Source organism: Mus caroli, unplaced genomic scaffold (genome assembly GCF_978045245.1).
Source record: "Mus caroli unplaced genomic scaffold, Mus_caroli_1 scaffold_16, whole genome shotgun sequence".
NCBI lineage: Eukaryota > Metazoa > Chordata > Mammalia > Rodentia > Muridae > Mus > Mus caroli.
In genome coordinates, this window is record NW_028227271.1 from 99,613,441 (window position 1) to 99,633,145 (window position 19,705).

Genomic DNA, 19,705 nt, shown 5'->3' on the forward strand with positions numbered 1-19,705 from the left:
GCTGCTAGATTATTACCTTGAAACTCTACTTAAACAAATCCTTTCTCCCAAGAAGCCTCTTACCTTGTGAGGAGCCCCGAAGGCTGTGTTGCCCAGTCCCCGGATAGCCATTTGCCTCAGAATGGTGTTGGAATCCCGTGCATTCTGATCCATGAAAATCAGTACTTCTCGAAGATTTCCATGCTTCCAAAGGATTGGCTCCTTCATAAGCTGAAACCAACAAACTCCTCCCCTTTACTTAAGGGATTCCCTTCCCTTCAGGGGAACGCTAAAGGCATCTTAGCTACAGTTAAAGATGGCTTTTTACTGCTGTGGAGTGGAGGAAGAGAGCCCTTGCAAGTGAACCAGCAAATCTTGTAGTGGCTGAGCTCCTAATGTGAGCCTAATTCCCACAGGTCAAGGTAATGAGGACCAGACAATCTAGGTAGGAGGATTTACTCAAGAAGTAGCAAAGACAGAAGTTAGCTATCCCATTCCTTCCCTAGGTTTGCTAGCCTTATGCCAGGGAAGGGGGCTAATGACCTGTTGATTTTGCATTTTGTCTCCCTCACATCTATTATTGTCCATTCTCTGACCCGGAAGGTTGGTTTTCACAGAAGAGGCAGGAGATGGTTGTGAGAGGGACTTCCTTTCTCTCTCACTGCCTGCTTGTGCACCTTTGAAATGGGTCCCTTCACTACTACCCCCCCTCACCCCCTTAAAGGGCCCCTTCCATGGCTCCAGGCATCACTAAGCTACATGAGGAATGCAGTAAGGGACTCGTGAACAGGCTCTGTTGAGTATTTTTCCTTGCCTCAGAGAAGAATGCCATGCCTGTTATCTGATAGTTCTCAGAGGAGGAGGAGAGAGACGAGAGTAGGTGTTCCATGATATCCAGTATGACGCCATGTTGCCAGACTGCCATGCTCCTGAAAAACAGAAACATTAAAAGGGACTTAATTTCTCACTACATCAGAAGTTCTTAACCCGTGGGTTACAATGCCTTTGACAAACCTCTATCTCCGAAAATATTTACATTATGATTTGTAACCGTATAGAAAAAATTACAGTTATGAAGAAGCAACAAAAATAATTTTATGGTTGGGAGGGTCCTGACAACATGAGGGACTGCATGAAAGTGCGATCGCATTAGGAGGACTGAGAATCACTGCTTTAAATAATGGAACGAACTGTAGTGCATTTACAGGGCTTTCAAGCAATACTGTGTCTCAACAGGAATATTAGATGAAAGACTGCCGAGTCTTACATTTTAAGATGGCCCATCCAAGTAGTGAATTTAATTTAGTTTATTTAAATTAGTTCACTTGAATCATTTTTATTTTTTGTCTTTTTGTTTTTGTTTTTTGTTTTTGTGAGAAGTGGTAAGGTTGGAGCACACACTACCACATGGTTCTCCTCTCTGTCCCCAAGGGGACTCTTTCCCCCTTTGTGTCAACTTGATTGTGCATTGCATCTTCAATTCTGTATTCTTTTCCCTCTTGCATCCATTCTAGATAGCCTGCATATTACCTGGCTAGTGCACACACGCCGATGTGATGGGTGTCAGGATTGCTAAGGAGGGTCCATAAGTTGTCGCCTTCATCAGATTCTTTCGCAAGGCCTTCTCTCATGGCTTGGGCTTGCAGGCATTTCAGAGTTGCAGTTGAGAGTCTAGAAGAGACAGCGGAAACCATAGAAGTAAATCAACCCTACATGAGAAGTTGTGAATTCTCAAGTTGACTCTTCCTACTTCTTGTAAGCCTCTCCCAACTTGTAGATTAGTGGATGCTGTTCAAGACAAAAATAAGACAGTCCTATTCTCACACTTCAGTCTTGGGGGTGGGGTGGGGGGAGGCGGTCAAAGGAGACAACAGGGCAACAGGGCATGTGAGCCAATAGAGCCTCCTCAACTGTCCATAAGGAAAAATAAACAAATGATTAAAAAAAAAAACCCTGTAAATGGAAAGTGAAAAATAGTCTAGTTTATTGGATCTTTGAACTGTGACCTGCCAGTTGCCATGATGTAGAGAAGCTGCTGTTGTCTGTGCATTAACACACAGATGCTTGCATTCAGGTACGGCCCTTTATACTGCTGACAATTCGGTGAAGTGACAACGTGTATTACAGCATGTGTGGAGTCTAAGTGGTGTTTAAAATGTCTTTTAAAAGGTTACATTATGATTTGACATTGGAATGAAAAGCTATGCAGAAGGTCAGAGAAACAAGATGACATGATAGAAAGGAAGGACCTGGAACCCACAATTCTCATTCAATTCAGTTTATTCATATTCAAGTTCAATTACTTATATTCAAATTATTTATAGTCAATTATTCATATTCAATCATATGTATTCAAATTCAATACAATTGGTATCCTTGATGGACACAAAAACATTTAAAAATACCGGAAATGTAAGTTGGGCAGTAGTGCCCCACACACAACTTTAATCCCATCACTCAGAAGGCAGAGCCATGTGCATTTTTGAGTTCAAGGCCAGCCTGGTCTAGAGAATAAGTTACAGGACAGCCAGAGCTACACAAAAAACCCTGTCTCAAAAAACAAAAATAATGAACTCCATGTTTTTTGGTGGATTTTTTGTTTTATTATGTCATTTTTTTCTTTTGGTCTTATATTTTGTTTTCATTTCATTTCATGTGTGTGTGTGTGTGTGTGTGTGTGTGTGTAGGTTGGGGAGGATCTGTAGTTGGAGGAAGAGAATCATAGTAAAAATGTATTAAAATTTTTTAAATAAAATGATTTCTAAATGAAAGAAAAGAAAGCACTGATCTATGGTCTAATGGAAAGTTTTACTTTATACAGATGGATATTGCATTTTTCAATTGCTAAAGTCCTAAGATTAGATGGAATATTGTTTTCTTTCTTTGTAGCCTTCAGTATCACAGAATTCCAGCTTCCCTAGTAAGATTCCCCACAAGGGTAACCGTGTTTGCCCTTTAAGAAAGAAAGCACAGCCGTTGTTTCTAATGTGACCAAGCTAGGCAGATACCTTGGATATTGGCTCTGGGAAATGAACCATCGGTCTAGAGTCACGGTTAAAGAATGCCAAAGCCTTGTTTGTTCCATTCATTTTTGTTCAGTTTGGGTTTGATACCAGGGCAGAAAGGCACCAAATCTGAGTTCCACAGCCCCTTTTTGGGAGCATGGGATCAGACCCGTTGATCTTTTGTTTTCTTTTCTTTTTTTTTTTTTTATATTTTTTATTAGGTATTTTCCTCATTTATATTTCCAATGCTATCCCAAAAGTCCCCCATACCCTCCCCTCCCCACTCCCCTACCCACCCACTCCCACTTTTTGGCCCTGGCGTTCCCCTGTACTGGGCATATAAAGTTTGCAAGACCAATGGGCCTTTCTTTCCAGTGATGGCCGACTAGGCCATCTTTTAATACATATGCAGCTAGAGTCAAGAGCTCCAGGGTACAAATCAAAACAACCCGTTGATCTTTTCCTGATGGGCCACTTACCTGCAGGGGTCTGGGAACTGCTGTCGTTCTCCAAGTTGCATCACACGGCGCCTTTGACTAAGGGTAGACATTGGCATTTTCTGGCCCAAGGAGCAGCTGACCAGCTTCAGGAGCAGGGTGAACAGCTCTGGATACAAATGAGTGATATGAGCCCCTGTTAAGATCACTTCGTAGATAGCACAGGCCACCTGGGGGAACAGAGGACCTCTCAGTTAAGTACTTTTCTTTCCTCTGAGGCCATTTGTTTTTCCACTAGGTTGTTACAGAAGCTTGTACAGAAAGCTCCAGACTTTCAGGGACTGTTTTCTAATTTAAGCATGCCTATGGTAAAAACACACACACCAAAGGGAACATAAATTGGTCTGTAAATGACTCAACAGGCTGCGTTTCTTAGGACTATCATACTGGTGTCATGACTTAGGGTAGACACATGTCATGACTTAGTGTAGAGTATGACATTGTACTGGCTATTTTTGTGTCAACTTGACACAGCTGGAGTTATCACAGAGAAAGGAGCTTCAGTTGAGGAAATGCCTCCATGAGATCCAGCTGTAAGGCATTTTCTCAATTAGTGATCAAGGGGGAAAGGCCCCTTGTGGGTGGGACCATCCCTGGGCTGGTAGTCTTGGGTTCTATAAGAGAGTAGGCTGAGCAAGCCAGGGGAGGCAAGCCAGTAAAGAACATCCCTCCATGGCCTCTGTATCAGCTCCTGCTCCCTGACCTGTCTGAGTTGCAGTCCTGACTTCCTTTGGTGATGAACAGCAGCATGGAAGTGTAAGCCGAATAAACCCTTTCCTCCCCAACTTGCTTCTTGGTCATGATGTTTGTGCAGGAATAGAAACCCTAACTAAGACAGACATGTATTCCAGCATAGGAAAATTTTCAACAAACAAACAAACAAACAAACAAAATTAACAACAATGGTCTGTTTGAAGACTCATTTGGAAATATATTTTCTTTGTGACTGTTGAGAAATTTGCTTCCAAAAATGATCAACCACAGTCAACACTGCTGCCAAGTTCAATATGAACTAGACCATAGTTAAAATTAGGTCTCTTGAGAAGTGTGGTTAATGCTCCATTGGGAGCAGGTGGAAGCAGGCCACAGAGTAGATAAGAGACATAAGCAAGTGATCAAATATCCAACTTACTGAGATTGCTTCCGTCCCAGCTATATCATCCTCTAACCGGGCTACCAGTTTCTTGATCAGGGCTCTCATGAGTTTGCCACTGGAGGCTGGGTTTTCAGCCAGTGCCTTCCACAATGTCTTTGTGTCCCTAGGGTGACAAGCCAGGAAGTCAACAGATAAGGCACAACTCTCTGGACAGTGAGCTTTTCCATTCAGCTTAATTTAAGACCACATTATGATGATAATCACACATGCAAAGGCAGATAGATATGTCAGTATCATAAGGCAGTAATGATGGTTTGGTTAACAGCCCAGCATTTTGGCCTTGGAGAGGCATGTAAATATCCAAATAGATGGAAACCTCTCACACTGGTTCATTCTACATGACCAGAAAAAGTAGAAATATTCACTTTCAATAGTTACTTATTTTTATTATAAACATGATGCATTTATTTCTATTTTAAGATGAGAGCTTTTTTGCATTCAATAAAATGTTTGAGAAAATATTACTTGTGGTTCAAATGTAATTTTAAAATTGTTTTTCAGGTGAGATGTTATCAACCTTCACTATCTTTCAAACACTGCATCCTTCATGGTGGTCTTTTCTGGGAGAAGGGACCAGATGCATTAAGACTCTACCTGTCAAAGGGCAGAGGCTTCTGGAGCAGGTTGTTAACAACGGCGTCCATGTGAAAGCTGGCGATCTGGGAGATAGCTTCCAGCATGAACTGGAAACTTTCCTCCTTCTGTCTGAGGACAGGCATGTGATGGTAAATGGCGCTCAGGATCTCCAGGAGCTAAGAGAAAAACATTAAGCTGTCACTGTCTCTCTCCATGTGAATGGCACAAGGAAGCCACTGTTCACACAGTGGTGGGTGGTTGATGCATTGCTAATAATGTTAAAGATGGTGGTTGTTTTTTTCTCACCACTTATTTTTGAAATCTCACTCAGTATTGCTGGTGAACTGGGTATCCTTTATCACACTAGAGAAAGGGTACAGTGTGTTGGGCGTTGTAATCTCCTGTTGGTGAATATATTGAGATAGAAAAAGAATGCAGCCCTTTTGTGACAGCAGGAAGTGTCAAATAAAGGACTTCAGTCATCTACTCAAAGGTATAAGGCAAGTGATGGCCCAGAAGCAACTGGAACATTTTGGAGGAGTCTGTGTCTTAACAGGATGCAGCAATCTCACAGAGATGGTAGAGCAGGGCATTCTGGTCAGAAAGGACACAGTATAAATGTAACAGGGAGAGGCACGAGGGGAGGGGTCAAAGGCCATGAACTCATGGACGAGATGAAGCCAGCTCTAGAGGGCAAGGTAGGCAGTCACTTTTCTGAATTTGGATGCCGAGCAGTGACAGTGTACAATACTTTTATGTACATTCAGATTTTCTTTTTTTTTTTATTACGTATTTTCCTCAATTACATTTCCAATGATATTCAGATTTTCAATATGGGTTACGGCGTGTAACTGTGCAAAGCTACTTTGCCTCTACTAGAAGTTTCCTTTTCTTGTTTTGTATAGATATTTAAATTAAATTTTATTATTACCATATTGTTTTTTGTCATAAACATAACATTTTCTCAATTATTCAAAAAGTATTACAGGTATCTCTTATTTCGATTATCTTAAAGTCCTAATTTAATGGTAACTGGGGAGGGTTTAATACCCTTTTCAAAATCTTTACCGCATTCTGTGAACCAATCACCTTATGCCAATCACACCCAAACAAACTATCTTGTATTTATCAACCATAATTTTCCCACATTTAGCCTCATGCCTAACACATAGTTTGCCATGCTCTTTCAAGAACAAACAAACAAACAAAAAAACCAAACAAACAAAAAAAGAAAAACCAAAAAACCAAAAACCCCAAAACTTACTGGAAAGTAAGTAGGACAGGAAAAATTTCTAACAACCTTACTCAGAGCTGTGTAGTTGAGAATGTTGACAAAGGGATAGGGAGTCTTTCCTTCTGAGATGCTTCCATTCAGTTCTGTTTCCTTGCCTGCTTCTTTTTTTATTTTTTTTTTTGTAAAATATTTATTTTTTTTATTGGGTATTCATTTCATTTACATTTCCAATGCTATCCCAAAAGTCCCCACACCCCCACACCCACCCACTCCCCCACCCACCCACTCCCACCTCTTGGCCCTGGCATTCCTCTGTACGGGGGCATATAAAGTCTGCACAACCAATGGGCCTCTCTTTCCACTGATGGCCGACCAGGCCATCTTCTGATACATATGCAGCTAGAGACATGAGCTCTGCGGGGTGCGGGGGGGTGGTGGTGGTACTGGTTAGTTCATATTGTTGTTCCACCTATAGAGTTCCTTGCCTGCTTCTTAACCTTGGAGTACTGTGTGCTCAGTCTTTGACTTGAGGAGTCAGGAAAGAGTGTTTCCATTTGGAGCAATTAACAGAGATTCCTGCATTGAAGTTCTTTCTGCTTAAGTTCTCAGCTGTGACAGGAGCTAAGCACTTTCCCCAACTCTCTGTCAATCTCCTTCCCAGATAACACACTCTTATGGGGTGTGAAAGAGCAATATGAAGAACAGCAGTGAATGGATTGGTGGCCATCTTAGAAGCACCCATCTACCTATTCTCAACCCTGTGAATCTACTAATCTAATTTCCAAAGGCTTGAGCTGTTTCCTTTTTACAGAGTAGGGACCATTTTGAGTGTGTGTGTGTGTGTGTGTGTGTGTGTGTGTGTGTGGGCACATATGTGTGAGAAGCTCATACTGATAGCCTTGAATTTCTGAATCTTCTGCCTTCATCCCACAAGTGCTATTGCGTTCTGAAAGTTATTGTAATCAAAGATTTAGCTAGACCACTCAAGCTTGTTAACATATAGGTTGGTGCTCTGTTGAGGCCCCTGAGGCTCCTGCCTGTTTCTTACTAGACTCTAAGGATTAGAGAAGAAACAGAATGGAAATATGACTTGGCATTTCAGAGGCGCTACAATCTTGCTCGGTTACAGGGCTGATTGTCAGTTCACCTGATCTTCCAGCAAAGCGCCATGCTCCTTCAGGGCAGCAATCATCCATATGCCACAAGCCTTTGTGCACCTGGGGTCGAGAGTTTCCAAGCCATCCAGTGTTTCCTCCAAGAACACCTGAATTTCTTCACTGGGGATGAATTTGCAGACAATCTGAGGATATAACCACAAATGCATTATCACATACCTTACCCTACATACCTAAACCTGTGGCTGGGGTACGTTTTAGGATAACAGAAAGCCACTGTGATTTCCAAATGCTTAGCATATGACTGAGACCACAGAGAACAGAGGAAATAAGACCTCATCTGATATTTTGTCCCTAAGCAAACTTTACCTGAGGTAGCCTCTTTTGTCATTTTATATTTATTGCCTCTTAAGCATGCTGTGGCAATTTCTTCTCCAAGTACAAAGTCATAGCATATTGTAGAAGAGAAAAGAGTGGAATATATATATCTTCACACACATTTTATATATTATAGAAATATGCTTCAAGTGCACGAGAAATTGTCACATATACTTCGAACTGTGATGAATAACCAAGTGGCTGGCAGTAATCCATTCTTCACTATTAAGATCAGTTGATAAGGTCAAAGAAATAAGAACTGCAATTTTGGTCTCTGGGTATGAGAAGTTCAGAATGTTTGATTGAAAGCAGTGTGTGGATGTGAATGTCTGTGTCTGAATATAAAGCTAATGACTGAGGATAGGCATCCAGGTGGAAGTTGGCAGTTTAAATGAGTTCCCAGTGACATCATCTTCGGCTTTTAACTATCTTGAGTTGGCTGTACTTTATTGGCATGACAACATTCCTACACACAACCATCTCCCCTCGTTGTTAAGTGGTCTAATGATGTTTCATTGAGAAGATAACGAACTCTCTTTTTTTTCATGAATAGTTGCTCATGAAGGCCAGTTTGTGAGTTGTACAGTTCTGAGAGAAACTGTTCAGGCTTCTGTGATATGTCATTAGCTAACATCTCTTCCCGCTCCCCATAAGTTTCTCCTTCTCTCTGCTGCCACTGCTGTCTTGATCCAAGTTATATCCCCTAATAGATGGATTCTTGTAGTTTCCTTCAGATTGTCTTTGGTAATTTTGCTCTTACTTCCCCCCATATGACACTCTCCAGATAGCAATTACTGACCTTTCAGGTCTTTTAGACCAGCCACAATAACTGCACCCTGTCAGGATACTTCCCTCCACTCTGTGACTGTACTTACTGGAGTCTCTTTCCCTCCAGATGCTCATCTCTAGCCTATTCCTTATCCCTTTACTTGGTTTTCTTTTGTTCAATTATTATTAGTTAATGTTTCATTTATTTTTTTCAGACCTCCTTGACTAGGATGCAATTTAACTTTGGGTTCTCTCCTTTTCTCTTCTCTTCTCTTCTCTTCTCTTCTCTTCTCTTCTCTTCTCTTCTCTTCTCTTCTCTTCTCTTCTCTTCTCTTCTCTTCTCTTCTCTTCTTTTCTTTTCTTTTTTTCCTGTTTTTTTGTTTTGTTTTGTTTTGTTTTGTTTTGTTTTGTTTTTGAGGCAGGGTTTCTCTGTATAGCCCTGGCTGTCCTGGAACTCTGTAGACCAGGCTGGCCTCGAACTCAGAAATCTGCCTGCCTCTGTCTCCCAAGTGCTGGGATTAAAGGCATGCACCACCACTGCCCAGCTGGGTTCTCTTTTATTAGCGGCTAGAGTTGATCTTGATATATGTTGTGTGTTCAGGAGATGGTAAGTGAATGAAAACAGGATTGAGTAAAAGACAGAATTGATCAATCAATTCTCACAACATCTAAGAAATAAGCTGTAAGCTTTCATTGCCTGAAGAAGACCAAAGTTATTTAGGTAGTGTAGTGGCCATTCCTGGTTGTCAACTTGACTATATTTGGAATGAACTACAATCCAGAATTGGAAGGCTCACCAATGACCCTTATCTGGAGTCTTGGAGATAGAAGTTTCTGATCTGGATCTTGGTATGGAGATCTTGAGGCATAGTGGCTATGGATTTCAAAAGATTAAATCTCTGAGTTCAAGGTCATCTGGGATTAAAGGTGTGGTGGAACACACCTTTAATCTGGGCTACACCTTCTGCTGGAGACAATATAAGGACATTGGAAGAAGGGAGTCTCGCTTTTGCTCCTTCACCTGCTTGCCGTGTGAGTCTGAGTAACTGCTAGATCCTTGGACTTGCATTCACAGCTACGACTGAACCATTGTTGGGAATCGGGCTGGGAATTGGGCTGGGAATTGGGCTGCAGACTGTAAGTCATCAATAAATTCCTTTACTATACAGAGACTATCCATAAGTTCTGTGACTCTAGAGAACCCTGACTAATACAGGTAGTGTATAGAGGGTGCATCTGATTGGCTGGAAAACACTATCTCTGTCCATTTTACTCCAGGCCCTCCCCTTTCAGAGGCCCCTTGCTTCAGAATGCTTCCCATATGGCCTCATTAATCACAGCCAAGGGCTTGGAACATGTCCTCAAAGTTAGTAAGCTTAGTCATGGGCAGAACAGAAGGTCTTCTGAAAGGCTTATTTGGACATCTAAATCATTGCCTTGCTGTCCTCATAACAGGGAGGCCACACTTACTCATTTAGAGATTAAGCCAGAACTAGCTTTGTTTATGGGGCCAGTACTTCACAGTCATTACCTTAGCTATTTTGGAGGATATCTTGATCTGGACCTGTTCATCCTCAGAGTCCAATCCTTCCTGCAAGCCTTGTAGTCTGTCAACCTCCTGGCAAATGCCTACAGTTTGCAAAGAGAAAGGCAGGGTTTCAAAAAATCCAAATGGAGTTGAAAAGTCTGACTGTCTTTTGATGTGCCAGTACCTTAACTCTTGGATGCTTTTTTTAGTAAACACGGAAAAGGCTGCCTCATCAGGCAGTGACCATAAAGAAAGGGTAGCTCTGTGTTAACTACTCTGCACTCAGTGATCTCAATTTCTACCCATGGAGCTTATTTCAGGTATGTTCTCTGATCCTGTTTCTGTTTTTGCTGGTGAAGCAGCTCTGGCAGAGAGGTGTGAAGTCAGTTGCCTGAGGTCACAGAGTTACTCAAGATAGGGCTGCCTGATTTGAACCCATGTCTGCCACCAATTTGTAACTGCTATTACTACGATTCTTTTTGAAGTTTCATTCTGTGGTGAATTACCTTGAGGAAAATGAAAGAGAAACAATTTAAATATGAAATTCATCAGTAGCTGCATAATTCATTGTTGGTAAGGCTTTATCAATAGACCTGAACGGTAATGACTTCTTGTCATGGGAATGCATATGAATCATAGAAACTGAACTTTCGGCCATTTTGTAGGAGGCAGCCTAGCCCAGTGGAACAGACATGGACTTAGAACAGATGTAGCATAGCCATGGTGGCACACACACCTTAATCCCATTACCCAAGAGGCAGAGGTACATGGAACACCATGAGTTAGAGGCCAGTCTGACCTACAAAGTAAGTAAGTTATAAGGTAGGCAAGGCTACAATGTGGTGACACTTCATTCATTTTTTATTTTGTTTTATTTCCTTTCTTTTTTTATTAAAAAAAACACAAATAATCAAATATACTTAGCCACAAAGCCCTACTTCATTACTTTTAGTGGTGTAAGTAATATTTCTCAATATCTAATTTTCTGTTTTAAAATGTATTGAGTATTCATACATTGATGTTAACTAATTACTAAAGATCGGACTGTCTGAATTTGAACCTGTGCCTGTCTGACATGATTGTCTAGCTAGCTTGCTTGCTTTCTATCTTTTTCTTCCCTTTTGTGTATCTGTGTGTGTATGAGTGTGTGTTTCTGTGAGTATATGTGTGTATGTGTGTATCTGTGAGTGTGTGTCTATGTGTGTTATGAGGTGTCTGTGTCTGTGTGTGTCTGAAGTGTGTGTATGTCTGTGTCTGTGTGTATATGAGTGTCTGTGCGTATGAGTGCCTGTGTGTCTATGTCTGTGTGTGTCTGTATGTGTGTGTATGAGTGTGTATATCTATGTCTGTCTGTATGAGTGTGTGTCTGTCTGTGTGTTATGAGGTGTCTGTGTGTGTGAGTGTTTCTATGAGTATGTGTGCATATGAGTGCCTGTGTGTCTATGTCTACGTGTGTATGAGTGTGTGTCTATGAGTATGTGTGTATCTGTGAGTGTGTGTGTCTGTTCTCACTTGTGTGTGAGTGTGTCTCTCTATGTCTGTGTGTGTCTACCACAGTGCCAGGTGTTCTCCTTTCACGCTTATTGCTTTCCTCCTTTCTCTGAACCCAGAGGAGGACATGACAGCCCACAAGCTCCAGAGACCCTCCTGTGTCTTCCCTACGCACTGCTGGGTTTCAGGTGTATGTGACCATGCTCAGCTCTTGATGTGGGTTCTCGTTTGAACTTGGGTTCTCGTTCTTGTGCAGTAAGTGCTCTGACCCCCTGAGCCAGTTCCCAGGCCCTCCACTCAGTGTCTGAGACTACACTTGATCTCTGTGGCGCTATCTCCTACAGTGCAGAGTTGCTGTTGGTGAAGCATCTGCTCAGTGAACCTTAACTAGAGGTCACAGTTGAGAACAAAAATTTAAAATTCTTTTAAAAAGAATTCTTATTCTTTTTTTTAATGTTCATGGTTGTTTTTCTGGCCTGATGTCAATGCACCACATGTGTGCCTGGTTCCATGGACACTAGCAGAAGACATCAGATCTCCTAGAACTGGAGTTACAGATGGTTTTGCACTACCATGTGAATGCTGGGAATTGAACTGAGGTCAACTGGAAGAGCAGTGAATGCTCTTAACGGCAGAGCCCCAAATTCTTCTTTTAAAGTACAGGCAGTTATTCACATATAACTGAAGCACTGAGGGGAACTCTTTGTCTCTAATCTGGAAACAAAAATCAGACATTCACAGAATGCTCTCTGAAAAAATTATGCAGCATCACAGTAGTTGTGTAATTTTCTCTTGGAGGAAAATATGTGATGTAGAGATACAGCTAATATGTTCAACTTCTCTGTGATTTAAACCAGAGAGAGATTCAAAACATTTTGGTCTACTTTAAGAAATCATTCCAAGCCGGGTGTTGTGGCACACGCCTTTAATCCCAGCACTCGGGAGGCAGAGGCAGGCGGATTTCTGAGTTCGAGGCCAGCCTGGTCTACAAAGTGAGTTCCAGGACAGCCAGGACTATACAGAGAAACCCTGTCTCAAAGAAAAAAAAAAAAAAAAAAGAAATCATTCCAAACATACAAACAAACAAAAAACCCAAAAAAGCAGGATTCTCAGGATACCAGCCTAACATGGCATAAGAAGATATAAAAAGACTAGGCACAAACACATCACAGTTGGATAAGTTAACCCAGGAGGAGGAAAAGGGGGTCGGGGTGAGGGGTGGGGTGAGGGTCGGGGTGGGGTGGGTGATGTGGAGGGGTGGAAACTGGAGTAGAGATGCAATGTGTAAGAGAAAAAAAAACTCAACATGGAAGCTGTTCATCCGTATTCAAAAAGGAAATTATTGTAATGTTTTTTAAATTAAAAAAAAAAAGCTGGGTGTGGCGCTACACATCTTTAATTCCAGCACTCAGGAGGTACAGGTAGATCTCTGTGAGTTCCAGGTCAGCCTGGTTTACACAGTGAGTTCCAGGCCAGCCAGGGCAGTATAGGGAGATTTAAAAAAATAATCCGCTGTGGTGGTGTACACCTTTAGTCCTAGCTCTTGGGAGGACGAGGCCGGGGGATCTTGTGTGTCCTCTACCTTTCCCTCACCTTTTGCACAGAGCAGACCAATGGTGGAGCTGGTGGCTGCCTGCCGGATGGTGGGCAGGGTGTCACAGGAGTGCGGAGCCAGGAGTCCAAGGAGTGACCCGATTCTGAAGTTCTGTGGTGCCTGGAGAATAAAGCAGACACCCAATGTGAGGGGGTGGCTTAATGGTACAACAGGGTTAATCCGTCTACTTGCTTTTCTCTGCATGCTCTTCGGATGAAATTCAGTCGCAAACATCTAAAAGGTACATGATTTCTTATGGACCGTGGAAGACTGAGTGAGCATTTGCACAGTGCTTGCTCAGCTCTGGAGTTGGGAGACACCACCCATGGCTTTGCAGTACCTCTTCACCTGGAACCTGAGATCCACCAGACAAGAGTCTCGGATGTCCCCACGGTTCACTAGCAATGCCCTCTCTGCTTAAAGGAGTACTTGCCTCAACGTCTTTCGTTAGGACTTTCGAGGTGACTTGGAACGCTCTTTCTCTCTCCCAGTGTTTCTGGGAAACAAGCCACATCCGGAGAAGCTGTTGGGCAAAGAAGGAATGTCTTTGCTTAGTATTGTGCATTTACATTTGATTTTTCTTCCCTTCTCCCTCAATTTCCACCTTTCTCCGCTTCTATAACTGGGTGGGGTAAATGGACCATGCTGGATTGCTGGGGGTCATTAGTGTGTCTAACCTGCAGACAGGTCGGGGAGTTGGGCAGCCAGGGTGAGTGGTGCCCCCACTCACGTTAAACATTTCTTCACAGTTCTGTGCATCAGTGTTATCCCATATCATGGATCTCAGAAGTTTCCCTAGAGCATCCATAGAGCGTTCGTAGAGAAACTGAAATCAAGGGTGGCTGTTAGTTTCAGGCTGCAGTGGGGAATATCATCCCCACGGGAGCTTTGTCTTTCTTCGCAGGCCCCAGTCACGTACTTCAATGTGTTCTTTGTCCTTGTCTGTTTCGCCCTCGCTTTTGAGTTTCTCCAGAGGTGGAAGGGGCAGCAGCCTCCGAATATTCTCTTCAAGGATATTCAGGTGGTCGTTTAGTGAGAGGGGAGGTTTCAGTTTGCTGAAATGAGAACCACGTGGAGCAAAGGATAGAATTACAAACAGACCAGCCAGGAGTGCGAGGAGCAGGCAACAAATTAGGTCACACTTTCTGAAATGTTTGAAGTATTGAGGGAGGGGGTGATAGTAAGACAGATACAGGGGATCCATTGCTCTTTGGGATATTGGAAAGATGTTAAGTACTATTAAAGCACTGGTAATATCTGTTAAAATCGCTATTGATAAATTCTGTGGGCATTTCCAGTAAAAAGCAAAGCGCATTTCCGGTTAAAAAAGAAAAGCAAAGATCCTCTTCCCCTTCCTCCCACCTCCCTCCTCCCTTCTCCCTCCCCTCCATTCACACATTTACTATATAGTTATCAGAACAAAACTTGACATGACTTGGGAAAACTTGAGTTCAACATAAAGAGCCCATTCATTAAAATTTGGAAAAGATGTAGATTAGGACAATAAAGTATGAGTCTGAGTTTCCACACTAGGAACATAAATTAAAAATGAAGATGCGGTTAGAAGAACGGGAGAAAGGTACTCAGAGAGGAGTGTGAGTCATGCCGAGCTGGGATGACTACAATCTTCTCATTGCGATTGTCCGACTATTTTCTTAAAATTGGCATGCTAGTGTAAAACTCGAATGCACAATGAACTGCATTTACCCGAGGTCTTCACTTTAATGGATTTTGGTGTGCACATACAAGTGGAAGCAATGCCGTGATGAACACACACATTTCTAGCATCCCCCAATTTTCTTTCTGCCAGTTTTCAGGTTATCTTTTTCTCCGCTTTGGCCCCCATACAATTAACTGTTATTTTGTGTGTGTGCTTAGAGAATCGTCTATTTCTATACAAACTGAGTGTCACCATTGGCTATAGGAGTTGTTAATGTGAATTGAGATGTCATGTAAGTGTGGTACATATTGAATTTTATTTATTTTTCTTTCCATTTTTTATTAGGTATTTAGCTCATTAACATTTCCAATGCTATACCAAATTTTAAATGAGAGATAATATAGATGAAAAATACTGAACGCATGATGAAATGATAATTTACTGGATATGTTGGATAGATTAAAAAAACATGCAAACATGCTATTAAGAATTCTTTTTTTAGAGGTGGATAAGCTAACCCAAGGGTTCTATAATCGCACTATCAGTGCAATCAATGTTCTAATTCTACCCAGCTCTTTCTGATTTGAAAGCTTGTTGCAATGTCGCAGTAATCAAAATAGTGCAGTGGAAGTATATAGGGAGACTCATGGATGCCTGGGACAGAATAGAGAGCCTAGAAATAAACCCTCAATGATATAGTGATTGATTTTTGATGAGGATGCCAAGACCATTCAAAGTGGGGAAAGAAGGACAATCTTTTATTTTCTTCTGATACATTTATGGTGTACATTTTGGAAGCACACTATATGATATATCAATTATGTTATTTATTTATACGTATATACCATAATTTTATAATTATATATCATAATATATATATCTACCACAGAGAAACAGACTAACAGACTATGTAATAGGTCATATAGCCTCCTCGCATCCCACTGTAGGAAGTCCAGCTGTAATTTACTCATGCAGCTGAAATCTTGGATTAGCACACCATTCAGAAGCACAGCTGCTAGTGTTGCCTCTGCATTGCCTTCAGACATATTCATCGTACAGAATGCTACTCTATATTCTTTGATTGGCATTTTCTTATTCTCCTTGGTCCTTCATTTAGTAGCCATTGTTTTATTGTTCATTTCTTTGGTAATGGACTTTTATTTAGATTTTCCATATAAGGAAGAACCAATAGCAATTCTTCTTTCCATGACTGGATTAATTTATTTGGCATAAGGTCATCTAGATGAACCCATATTATGATAAAGGACAAGGTATTCTAATTTTTAAGGCTAAATAATGTTCTATTATGTATATGCTCCCTATAATCTTTTATATCCTTGTCTATTTATGGATACTTAGGCTGCTTTCTTACTATGGATTTTATGAGAGACTCCACAATGAACACTGGCATTAGATGTTTTACAAGATGTTTCATGTTCCTTGCGAATCTACCTACAATCTAGATGCAAGGTTGCATAATGATTCTGTTTTCAATTTCTGTCAAAAATTCCATACTGTTCCCTACAATGTACCAGCATCCATGCCCAAAGGCATTGTACAGGATTCTCCCGCCTCCCACCCCCACCAACACTTGTGGTGTTTTTTTTTGTTTTTTTTTTTTTGTTTTTTGGTAAAAGAGATCTAGCAGGCATTAAATTTCATTTCCTTGATGATTACAGATCTTAAATATATATATATATATGTTATATAAATCAATCAATCAATCAATAAAAGTTATCATTGATGGATCGACAATAATGTGGGAATTCATAACAGGAAGAGAGAAAAATCAGGATAAAAGGTCTTAGGCAAGCAGGATCTCAGGTCTGTGAAGAAAGTGAGGACCAGAGATAAGGGTGCAAGTGATGTTGACAAATACATCAACAAGGGCATTATTGGTGAGCTTTCTTATTTTAACTTTTCTGTACTTTCCAAATTTTGACAATGTAATTCCTTAACTGCAATGGGGAATATGACTCTAAAAACGTGCACAGATGCTGGGGTGGACAGAGACAGATAGTGTTCTAGTGAGCACAGAAAGGGTGCAATGGGCCAGCCAGCCTGGTCAAAACTGTGAAGTCTAGGTTCAGTGAGAGATGTGGCTTAAAAATGGGCTGGAGAGCGAGTGAGGAAGGCCCTCCATGTCCACCTCTGGGACATGCACATACACAGGCATATGTGCACAGAAGACACACACACATACTCACACGAAGAACAACAAAGATTTCTTCTACCTTAGGTATCTGATGGCAATTAAGACTTTCCACCGAACAGGACTGGCTAAGGTATTCAGGGGTTCATCCTTTATCAAGTCCTGTAACACATACACACACACAGACAATGAGGCAAAATATTTCAAAAAGGCTTGGGTCTTTGCCTTGGATCAGAAAGATGCAAGACATGTGTTTCAGGATGGGGATGATGAATGTCATCACTTTTACATGGAACACTTGGGGACCCCCTTTCTTCCTTCTTGGGCACGCACCAGCAAGAAACCAATCAACATCTCCTTGTAGGTAAACTGGAACTTGTGGTCCTCAGCATCTTGGACAGCGATGCCAACCTCAGTGATGCTTCTTGTGAAACTCATTTGCAGATCCATGTCCTGAAGCAAATGAGCCCCAGTAAGAGTCAAGGTCTTAGGCACCCGGCCTGGGTCTACAAACATGTCACCCACAGGTGACATATTTACTCCCTTTCCCATCTCCACTCTTCACCTAGGGTCTGAGTGGCAGGAAAATTAGAATATGAATGTCAATCTCTTCCCACATACATTGGAGTTTCTCTAGAGTGGTGCTGTTCAAGCTTTTTTTTTTTTTTTTTCTCTAACCACAAACCACAGAAGGAAATGAAATAATTAAGACTTGCTTGCACAAACAAAATCTAGGAGACACTGAAATAAGTATTTAATAATACTATTGTCATATGCACTGTATTGTTTATCCTTTTACTTTGTTTTATTAAGCATTTTGCTGTTTATAATTAACTTGATATAATGGTCCCCTTGAGGGGGGTGTTTGTATTCTCAACCTGCAGTTTGAAAGTGCTGCAATGGTTTCTACTTCTGAACTATCTGGAGCCTTAATATAGCTTATTGTTCTTAAATTAGGCTTAGGGGGCATGACTTCAGGTTGGGTTAGTGAGTTGCATGTTTAGATCTTCTCAGAAGACTCAGATCAAGAGGTTATCTAAATGTGACATGCTTCTCAGGGAGGAGTGTGCTCAATGCATGCATAGATTTGTTTCTTTCTTTCTCATCTATATCTGTCTATCTATCTATCTATCTATCTATCTATCTATCTATCTATCTATCTATCTAATCTCCTACCTTATTTATGACAGACACACCCAGAATCTGTAAAATTAAAGACAAAAGCAGATATGGAGTTAGCAACAATCACAGACATTTCCAACCCCCAAAGTGGGCACAGCCCCAAGAGGGCTCTTGTCTCACCGGTAGGTAGAATAGGAACAGCAACAGCAAGAAGGGTAAAGATGGGGTTTCAGGCTCAAAAAAGGCTCTACATTTGGCAGGAAGAAGGGTAATAATGTTCCCAGAGTAAATTGTGGGCAACACTATAAAATGGAGAGCTACTGGGTGGCTGACTGTAGAACTGAACGAACAGTCAGATCTGTAGTCAAGCTTGTGTTGGAGAGTCTGAATCTGTTCTTGTGGTACTGATGCATTAGGGCTACTTTTAGCATGTGCCATTTTCTGTTGCTTTATGTAGGAGATTGGAAAGGCATACAGTTGACCCAGGCCCTGTTAGAATATGAAGGGTACAAACATGCACACAGCTGCCAGTGAGCTTATTTACAGTGTGCTGTGAAACTTTCTGTATGACTCTTGTGTTGGAACTGTCCACTGGCCTTCAGAAAACCATCTCTCCATCATTTCATAACTAGTGTTACTACTGAATTCAGGTGTTTCAAGGTAAAATGTAATTTTTTTAAAAAAATGCATTCTCTGATTTTAACCAATTAATTATATTTTGTATTTTAAATTTTATTATTTATTTACTTGAGAAATGGTCTTGCTATGTAGCCCAGGGTGATCTCAATTTCTCCTTTTTTTCTGTTTTTTTTTTTTCTTCTAGCATAAAAAGAAATGGGTTTTATTGTGATATTTTGATGTTTTCATGTATGTAAATTATCGACACTCTAGTCATAATAACCAAAATGTGGAATGATATGCATGTCCATCAACAGACTAGAGGGAAATGTGATGTATGTATGCAATGGAATTTTGTTCAACCGAAACAAAGAATGAAATTGCTACATTTTTTAGGGGAAAAGGATGAAACTAGAAATTATTGTTAAGCAAAATAAGCCAGAAAAACAAATGTTGCATTTTCTAACTTCCTTCCCCACTGCCTCCCCCAGCCCCTGTCCTTGCCTCTAACTGGTTCTCCCTTCTGGTTTCATGAACAACTAATGGTTCATTCCATTAGTTGTTGAACATGCTTCATCCTGTCTTTAGACATATGCTTCTTTTTATTGCAATTCTCTTTTACTTTTATGACTATATGTATACAAATAAACTCAAACATATAATATATATAGATATAATGCTAGAAAATGCAACATTTGTTTTTCTGGCTTATTTTGCTTAACAATAATTTCTAGTTTCGTCCTTTTTCCCTAAAAAATGTAGTAATTACATTCTTTGTTTCCGTTGAACAAAATTCCATTGCATACATACATCACATTTCTCTTTAGTCTGT

At 41.0% G+C, this 19,705-nt stretch overlaps 1 protein-coding gene across 2 annotated transcripts in view; it reads right to left on the reverse strand.

The window, feature by feature from the left end:
- Mroh2b (maestro heat like repeat family member 2B) overlaps positions 1-19,705 on the reverse strand; it is a 70,193-nt gene that overhangs the window by 10,887 nt on the left and 39,601 nt on the right. The window contains exons 22-36 of one of the 2 annotated variants that reach the window (XM_021183789.3): positions 18,310-18,336; positions 17,467-17,586; positions 17,216-17,295; positions 14,241-14,376; positions 14,052-14,147; positions 13,755-13,844; positions 13,321-13,441; positions 10,240-10,337; positions 7,595-7,747; positions 5,232-5,389; positions 4,614-4,740; positions 3,464-3,651; positions 1,510-1,650; positions 794-908; positions 64-210 (exon numbers count right to left, since the gene is read on the reverse strand). In XM_021183789.3, the coding sequence (XP_021039448.1) occupies positions 64-210; positions 794-908; positions 1,510-1,650; positions 3,464-3,651; positions 4,614-4,740; positions 5,232-5,389; positions 7,595-7,747; positions 10,240-10,337; positions 13,321-13,441; positions 13,755-13,844; positions 14,052-14,147; positions 14,241-14,376; positions 17,216-17,295; positions 17,467-17,586; positions 18,310-18,336 (1,797 nt within the window). The remainder of the gene's footprint in view (positions 1-63; positions 211-793; positions 909-1,509; positions 1,651-3,463; positions 3,652-4,613; positions 4,741-5,231; positions 5,390-7,594; positions 7,748-10,239; positions 10,338-13,320; positions 13,442-13,754; positions 13,845-14,051; positions 14,148-14,240; positions 14,377-17,215; positions 17,296-17,466; positions 17,587-18,309; positions 18,337-19,705) is intronic. The other variant, XM_021183790.3, reaches the window with a different exon arrangement.